Source organism: Micropterus dolomieu, linkage group LG23, assembly GCF_021292245.1.
Source record: "Micropterus dolomieu isolate WLL.071019.BEF.003 ecotype Adirondacks linkage group LG23, ASM2129224v1, whole genome shotgun sequence".
Taxonomy (NCBI): Eukaryota; Metazoa; Chordata; class Actinopteri; order Centrarchiformes; family Centrarchidae; genus Micropterus; species Micropterus dolomieu.
Genome location: NC_060172.1, coordinates 22996629 through 23005497, shown reverse-complemented (window position 1 = coordinate 23005497; position 8869 = coordinate 22996629). Strand labels below are relative to the sequence as shown.

Here is an 8869-nt window from a genome sequence, read left to right as displayed (position 1 = left end):
GTCTCAACCTGCAAATGTCCAACACCTAATGTTTTATTAAAATAAAAATAACAATATTAATATTATAGTGCTTGAATTCTCAACTCTGCAATACCACTGTTGTCCATGCAGTTTAGGTAAACTGGGAACTTTACAATTGCCTTGTTTCCACTGCTAAATGTTTTGCAACTAAGAGTGTCCTCAGATCCTGTCAGTCCCAGCTAGCGTCAGTAAGGAATAAAGGCATACTAGAGCGAGAATTATTTTTAATGGTACAAAAACTGACTGACCAAGCGGTCAGTTAATTCATCAGTTGTGCAGGGCAAGCATTATTGACTTGAGATTGTATTAATAGTTATATTATTGTCATAATCTAAATAATCCAATATACACAAATAAATAGTTTCTAGTAATATCATGTTAAAAAAAAAAACTTTTGTTTGAGGAAGTATCTTCCGTAACGTAAGTGAAGAATCCAGTGCTTTTTAAGGATTGTATTGAAGAGTCAGTGGAATCATTTCCAGTAAGAGCAGTGGTATTTCTTGAGATGGAGTCCGATTCTGTCTCAGAAGTTGGATTCTTCACAGGGAATGGGCCTGAAGGTAACTTCTTTGTTCTCCTTGAGAAGGACGTCATATCGACAGAGAGGCCTGTGAGGGACAGAGTCAACATTACTGTAAATCTAGAACTGGAAGAATTAAGTGCTTACTTATAATTTTTGCTGTTTTCACTTTCAATAAAATAAACAAAATGTATTAAAGATATTACACATTTGAAAAAAATCTTTATTTATTGCATACCTGTCCTTGCGTCCCAGGTGTGTCAGACGAATACGGAGAACACGAAGCTTATATTTTGGCTTGAATACATTCCCAGTGGAGAATTTGAGAGAGACCTCTTTCACTGAGAGAATGTCTTTGTCAAACTGGGCAAACAACTTGGTTTCTGTGTACCTCTTGAACTCTGCAGCTTTACTGATTTGGAAAACAAATCCCGACATTACTGTGAGAAAGCGGCAACTGATGGACCAAGAGAAGTTGTGGTGAAATATTTGTTATTTGCTACTGAAGTAAGCAAAGTGAAGACTTACTGGTCAATGGTCGCCACTGCTTCTTCACCATTACTGTGAAGTTTAACAGTAATGTATCCCCAGCGCATGTCCATGTTCCATATCATCACGTCCACCATATAGTCTGTCACTGAGAGAGGACATTAACATTTTCTTTCAATCACAAGATGTCTGCCATTTTGAAATAAAATTATACTCCTATAACTGTTAAAGCTCATAAAAGTAACATTTAAGAGTAAAGTCAGAATAAACAATTTATGACCTATTTTGGCTGTCAAATCATCAAATACTGTCAGATGTTAAGATTATTAGTGTTGTTACTGCAGAATGGAGACTTTGCATTTGTGGTGAAGTACGTTGTTGTTTGGCCCAGTCTCAGCAGGACATCTTTCCACTCTGTGACGTCATAACCTGAATTTTAGTGAAACAGCTGCGTCAGATTTACAACAATAACACACTGAGTTCTGAAGAAATAAAAAACGCCATTATAAGTCCTTCCATTAATAGTATTGTTAAATATTGCATTCATGTCATTTTTTCTATTGAAACCCATCTAACTTGCACATGAAATTGTGTGTAAATTGATTTTTATAACTGACCATCAGATTAAGACATTATATTCATTGAAAACTAAAACAATGTCCATTCTTCAAGTCTAAGAGATTAGTGTACCAACCAAAGACAGGACATCCAGCAGCACCAAAACTTTCACAGTTCAAGCAGTTACCATCCAGAAAGTCTTCATAGGAGGAGCAGGGGATGGCCTTGCTGGCACATGTCTGATTCACAGAGTCAAGGTAGAGCAACACTGATCTCTGGTGGTCACATTTAAAATAGGATCCTCCTAATTGGATAGGAAACAAGGGACATGGTTACCAAACGGGATTGTTACATTTCATAAAATGTATAAATTGAACAAAAATTAACCTTACCAGAAAAGATGGTCTTTGGGCAGCCAGGTTGGTCTGTTCCTCCATTAGCATAGAAATCAATGTGACCCAAAGGTTTTCTGTAGCCGAGGGCTGTGAACACAGTCAGCACATGACAACTACAATAATTTCATCATCTGTATATTTTTGTATGTAAAAAACAAAACAACTTACATACACATTTTAAACAATTATAAAAGACTGAATAAACATAATACAGTATTTCAGTAAAAACTGACCATCTATGTCTGTGTGCAGGACGTCCACAAACTGGGCGTCTGTGGAGTCCAGGCGGTCCTCTGGAGGAGTGCCAGTGAACTGAGGCCCAGCAGGATCCAGAGCTGCAAACATCACATCAACAGACCTCAGTAGAGGTTCAAGCTTAACCTCAAACCCAACATTAGCTGGTGGGAGCTAAAATAGCAGGCTTGGGCACCTTAACTGTTCTCCTTATTGTAAAGATTTGGGTATCTTGACCTTAACTGACTTGACTTTACTAAAATGATTAGCCTACTGCTGCTCTGCACTATATCCTGATTACTTGAACGTTGAACAAACGTTTGACAGACAAATCAGTACTGTTCTCTTTTTTTTTTTTTTTTTAATACCATCATATCCGTTTTCAGTTTTATATGACCAAACACTTTACAGAAACTCTCCAGACACCTAGACCTGCTTTTTTTCCACCCTCAATATTTTTGTACTTGACACTCCTTTCCAGCAGTGCTGACCTAGATATCTGTAGTTCTGCACTTCACTGTCACCACAGGCACCGTCTTCACCTTACAATCCTCTCCAGTGCTTTCAGGTGGAATCATTGAAACTGCTGATCAGGACCGTTCACATGAACAAAAATCTGAACTGTGATATTGCTGCTATTAATGTTGCTGTCCATGAACATTCTCAGTCATCCAGGTCATAGTTATCCAAGGTGAGTTAAATCTAAGGCATTGGATTGGCTGAAGATACTTCAAGACAGATTTGGTGTTGGCATTCTATGTCAAAACGTCTTCATCACAAACAAACCTGGCTCACAATATATTCTTTAACAATCATTAGTGCTCGTTAGTGCTCCTGGCTGTTGTAATGACAGTTGGTATGGTGGTAGAGTCACCTAAGGCCAAGTGTGAACAACCATCATTGGCATGGTCACATGAGGACAGTAAGTGTTTGTTCAATCTCCTGGGAAGGGATGAAAGGACAGCATTGTAGGTGGGGGATAAGTTGTGTCAGACCTCCTTCCCATTTGAGAGATGGTTTCTCTACTCTTGTGTAGATGGCTTCCTTCAGTCCTCTTTGAAACAATCTGTTCTCCCTGCCCAGAATATGTACATTGTTGAAAGAGTGTCCCTTGTCCTTCAGGTGTAGGTAAACAGCCAAGTCTTGACCTGATGAGTTAGCCCTTCTGTGTTGAGATATGCATTTGTGTAGTGGTCATTTGGTTTCCCCATTGTATAGGTGTGTGCATTCCTCACTGCATTGGACAGCATACTCTAGATTGGTTTTCTTATGTTTGGGTGTGTGGTTTTTTGGGTGGACCAGTAACGTGTCGCTGGGTTTAAAAAACACATGTGGTGTTTGTTGAAAATCCTCCTGAGATTCTCTTTTACTCCAGACATGTATGTAATCCCAATGGTGTTGTATTTGATCTGCTTTTCCTCATCCCCTGTGGTGTGGTGTGGGTCGTGGGGTTCAAAGAATAACTGTTGGCCTTTATGTGTGGGGTTTCAATACTCCAAAATGGAGGCTTCTGTCCTCTTCAATGTGCATGGCACAGTCCAAGAAGGCCAAGCTGTTGTTGCTGAGCTTGATGTTACTGTCCACCGAGTTGATGTGTTCTGTGAAGGCTTCTTGGGTTTTAATTTTGACCTGTGTGTCCACAAATCTGCACCTGTGGCTCAGCGCTGTTCCTTTGTTCTACTTCTTCCATGTAGATGTTGGCTACAATAGGAGATACTGGTGAGCCCATGGCACAACCATGGTTTTGTCTGCAGAATACCCCGTTGTAGTGGAAATAGGTGCTGTTCAGCAGTTTGCAGATCTAGTCTGGGATGAGGTTAGTTCAGTTGTTCTTTAAATGTCCTTGATAAGCATCTCAGCTAAGTTCCCAAAATTGTAATGTTTATACCTGTGCCAAAGTGCCAAAGATTGTGCAACTAAACTAAATGCAGGGGGGCAATATCTGCGGTATTTCGTTTTATGTACAATGGTGTCAACATTCAACTCTAGGAAAATTCCTAGAGTTCCTAGAAAATTTGCTACTTTGCTGGCTTTGTGACATAAGAAAACAAAGATTTTGGCACAATTGTTTTAAAGTGCAAATGATTATATTATTGTGCTGTTTGGCAATGAACTATGGCAACTTCCACACCAGACCATACCAGCTGCTGTCCTATAGCTGAGGGGTTTGTTTTAGTTTTGAGACAAACAAACAGTTCACAGTCCATAAATCTAGACAATATTCATAATTATTTTAAAAATTAAATTCTAGATATCATACTTCTATTACAAATATTAAGATGGTGAAAATGAATTTAAATGTGCCAGCATCTTCACACACTTACCTGTAATTCTTCCAATTGACCCATTTAACTTGGCCCCTATAAAGCCGGATATATGAGCCCCGAGACTGACTCCGATCATGTGGATGGAGCTCAGAGAAGCACCATGTTCCTGAAAAGATCAGTTATTTATTACACACAACACAGTCTTGACATTTCTATCTAGACACAGTAGTGATAGTCACAGAGAGTATCAGATACATGTCATACCTGCATCTTTTCAATGAAAGTAGTGAGGTTGTCAGCTGCCTTGCGTGTGTTCTCCACTGCCGTGAAATAATTCATATTAGTAGCTCCGCGGTTCCAGTCGACTACTATGACGTTAATATCATTCCTGGCCAGCAGCAGCTCTGTTGCGTTATGTACCCAAATTGGCGGAGATCCCGTGGGCCGATACCCATGAATGATGAAGGTGGTGGGTCTGGACAAGTTAAACTGAGGATGGGCAGACAGGTTGGTGTGGGACATCAGTGTACCACAGGAGGGATTATCCCTGGTGTGCAGCAACAACCTGATTGTGAGGCTGGTTCCAATAAATGCGTGACCAAGATTTAGATCCGTAAATTCAGCACATCTCTGCTCTGGGAGTGCTGGTGAGAAGAAAAGGAATAGACAGAGAAAGGTGTATTTGTGTAGTGGGCAAAGAAGAATAAATGAGACATTAAACATTTTTTTTAATAAGCATTGCTCAGAAAAGACTGCATAACCATTAAATATTCAGTGACTTATCATCCAAAGTTTCTGCCAATGTCAGTGACATAATTTCCATATACGAGTCAGTGTGGGAGTATTAAATGGAACTGTTTTTCAAAAACAGCTTTGCCCACTAGACAGGCATGTCATGCACAAGTTTGACTGGGAAAGCAGAAAGTTTAGCACACACAGAGTTATGAATGAAGCTGACATGTAATAGACTCTGTCAGGGTTTGTGGACCAAGTCAACCAAAATATATAATAAATGCAGACAATTCGCATCAAGAAGATCACTGACATTATTTATATAGAGCCTTAGAATAGCAGAACATGTGGTTAACATTAGTTGAACCAAACCACCAATCATGTCAGGAGGAGTAGTAAAGACTGAAGTGATGACTGAATACAGCATATAACAATCCATCCAAAAAAATAGTGATACGCGAGACAGACTATGGTGTGTGTTGCTTCATTCAGTGGCATTGAACAATCTGACAATTCAGCAAAAAGATTTTAGAGTTTAGATTATGTCAGTGCCAGCTTCCAAACCACATGATAATTGAGCAAAACAACCAATAATAATGAAGACTTTAAAAAACAAACAACCTCTGCTTCTATTAGCAGTCTGCTAAGCAAATGGAATGCGTTTACAACAAGATATTGATTTTCATCTAACTGGTAGTGATATAGATTGATTTGTTTCGCTTGAAATTGACCGCACCTTGTGCAAACATTTTATTGCTGACAGAACTTCCTAAATAAACAGCACACAAACGAACAGGTGCATTAAATTATACTGAGATGGGACAGTGGCTTTATGTTAAAGAACTGCCATCAGCTGTTCTCAGGAACTGTTACACAATAGATGTGAATTTACACAAATCAACATAGCATGGCTGCATGTAAGTATATCAGCTGAGAGGTCATAGGTCTACATAGTGTTATTGGTTTTTGCAAACCACAATGAGGCCATTTGCTCAAACATGTTGGTTTTCCAAATAAGTTTCAGTTCCTCAAATGTTGCCTGTTTCCCATAAGTTGCTAAACAATCCTTGACAAAAGTGACTTTGTGTTTTTGTGTACATACATTTACATGTTATGTTTTGGTCTTTACCTTTGCATATTTGAACAGGTATCAGCAGGAGCAGAGTCAGATATTGCCACAGGAACATGCTTTACACCAGCACGTGCATATAATCTGCAGACAGAGTTTTCAGAGTCAGACCATTACATACAATTACATCAGTCAGACATTACTTGGCCTGTAGTATAATTAACTAGCAAATCATTTGAACCCAAACATAAACAGACACAGCAACACAAGGAGTACACTGCACGTGGGAGAAGTTAGCCTTCAGGACTTTCTAGCAAAAAGGCTTTCTCCTTAAAGCTAAATAGTTTTGGTGGCGAAACCTCACCAAGTAGTAAGGCCTTCTAGCAGGAAGACTTTCTGACTGGAACCCCTGATGGTCAACTTTTCCCTTGCGCAAGAACACTGTCCAAACCCTTGAGAATTTTCTCCGACAATGATACTGTATTTTCCCCCACATACTGTAGTTTCATATCTTGAGCCATTTCAGTTCTGGATGCAAGTCTCACTGGACAGAGCCAAATAAATAAGTATTCTACTTACTTTCCAATGTAAACAAACTGGTCATGAATGAGTTGGAAACAAATAATTTATATTATTGGTGCCATTTAGGTAACTTGCAGGCTCAAAATGAGCTTCTTGATTTATCCACTGTGAGTAATCTTGCCCAGTGACACTGTGATTATAAGTGAAACTGAAAACTGGTCTATCCAAGACTAAATTCTTTTGCTACAATATGTGTTGCAACTACATGTATAAATTCAGTGTCTTCCTTAAAATTAACTTAACACATTTGACAACAAAGAGAAAGTACAACATGTCTTGACTGCTATCAGAGTCTTACCTTTGGCCTGGTGTGTCAAAGTTCCAGAATATTACAGGTTATCCTCTGTAACGCCACTTATTTGGACAGTGTTCACTTCAGGAAGTGAGGGAAGGAATAGCAAAGCAATACTCCCGCCCTACATTTTCTCACAAGGATAACCACACCCCTTGCCCCAGGTCATTGTGTTCACAGGTGGAACATTCCCCTTAAGTCACTCCTGGTTCCTGTGTAGTCCAACCGGTTTCTTATGTTTCAGTTGAACTTGTCTTAAATCTGCAAAAACAACTTAGTTTCTGTTTTTTGCGCCCACTATGAGACTTTCCAAAAACCTTGTCACTTTAGCATAAAGGAATATTTCACATCAAAATTACCTGGAGTCAGTAAAAAGTGACCTTTTTAAGAAGTTGCACAACAAATTATACTACATAATTTTAACTCAAAATGTCCCTAAAATATTGATTAGTATGCAGTATAATGTGCAGAATGTGGATTTCCCTCACAGCTTCCCCACAATGCTTTCAAATGTCTATTCTGCAACTGCAAGCCTTGTACATCTTTCTGTTTCGATCATCAATAAATAATTTAATCATTTCTGTTGCTAGTGAATGTTACATTTCACTCAGGATATGTTACACCATTTAATAGCAGACACATGTAACTAGTTTGTATCACATTTTGAATGCACTGGATTAAAAGAGCACCGAGATACAGACCGAAATGTAAAAACATGTTACATCTATCTCTGGTCTGTCCTATCATTTGTTTTATAATAATTGTATTTTTTTTTAAATGCGAACAAAAAAATAAATAAAGCGGGAGTTGATGGTGTCATTTGTGGTTCTTGAGGTCCATTTGCTGTTGGTGTTGACTGAATCTTTAATTTAGTGTGAATCCTTACTTCATTTTTTCTCTGTTACTATCAGCTGTCTCTCACTTGAAAAGGTCTTGATTGATGTGTAAAGTTTCTTCTTGAAAAGAATGAAGATAAAGATAAAAGAGATAACTTCAAACTTCAGAAGAAAGGGGGAGGGTTATGTAACTTTTTTGGGAGAGCAGAGGAGGGTCTTTTCCTCATACCAGATGTATATTTTATTCCAACCTTACCTTGTAATATTCATTCTATATAAAATCTAATAGTTTCATAAAAATATAGCTTTTATGGTCTTTGGCCATATGCAGAGGGCAACAGTCTCACAACAGAGGACTTCATTTTTCATATAGTTCAGGCTTCACTTATTGGGTGGCTATAATTACCATTTCTATAGAAGCGCTTGATTAAAAATTAGAGTGGCTCTCCTTTTCAACATTTTTTTATGTTGGCTATTAATATATTGTTATGAGAAGTTTGCTGGAGGGCAGTTTGTTCTAAGTCAATGGGAGGGTCAAACTAAAATTCGTTATTAATCAACCCCCCTCTCCACCCCAATAATTTTCATACAATCTCCAACAGGCCCATAATTAAAATGCAAACATGTTGATTTTTTCAGGTATATTGTACGTTAGCATATTGGCATGCTAAAAGTTGCACTAAACACAAAGTACAATTGAGGCTGATGTGAATGTCGTTTGCAGGTATTTGCTCATTTGACCCAATTATAATGTTTACAAAAGTAATTTTTGAGATTTTTCAGTGTAAAATAAGGTGGTGAACTGACCAACCAAAGCAGCTAGTGTAGCTAAAAATTCATTTTATATTTTTACATAAATGCTATCACAAGTATT

At 38.3% G+C, this 8869-nt stretch overlaps 1 protein-coding gene across 2 annotated transcripts; it reads right to left on the bottom strand.

Moving 5' to 3' along the window:
* Nucleotides 1–228: 228 nt before the first annotated feature.
* On the bottom strand, nt 229–7321 carry lipia (lipase, member Ia). Of its 2 annotated transcripts, none has more exons than XM_046040324.1 (11): nt 7166–7321; nt 6346–6429; nt 4749–5128; nt 4542–4650; nt 2217–2318; nt 1981–2070; nt 1725–1892; nt 1370–1459; nt 1070–1178; nt 780–953; nt 229–629 (listed from the first exon to the last, which is right to left on the bottom strand). In XM_046040324.1, the coding sequence occupies exons 2-11, from the start codon at nt 6401–6403 to the stop codon at nt 545–547; spliced, it is 1365 nt and encodes a 454-aa protein (XP_045896280.1). In that variant the 5' UTR covers nt 6404–6429; nt 7166–7321; the 3' UTR covers nt 229–544. The 2 variants fall into 2 exon arrangements, with proteins under 2 accessions (XP_045896280.1, XP_045896281.1); XM_046040325.1 differs by having other exon boundaries at nt 1776–1892.
* Between the last annotated feature and the right edge of the window lie 1548 nt (nt 7322–8869).

Coding starts and splice junctions, on each gene's coding strand:
- lipia (XM_046040324.1), bottom strand. CDS start 6,403: ATGTTCCTGTGGCAATATCTGACTCTGCTCCTGCTGATACCTGTTCAA. Junction 1,460..1,724: donor TGCTGGATGTCCTGTCTTTG/GTTGGTACACTA, acceptor ACTAAAATTCAG/GTTATGACGTCACAGAGTGG. Junction 1,179..1,369: donor TGCAAAGTCTCCATTCTGCA/GTAACAACACTA, acceptor GTCCTCTCTCAG/TGACAGACTATATGGTGGAC.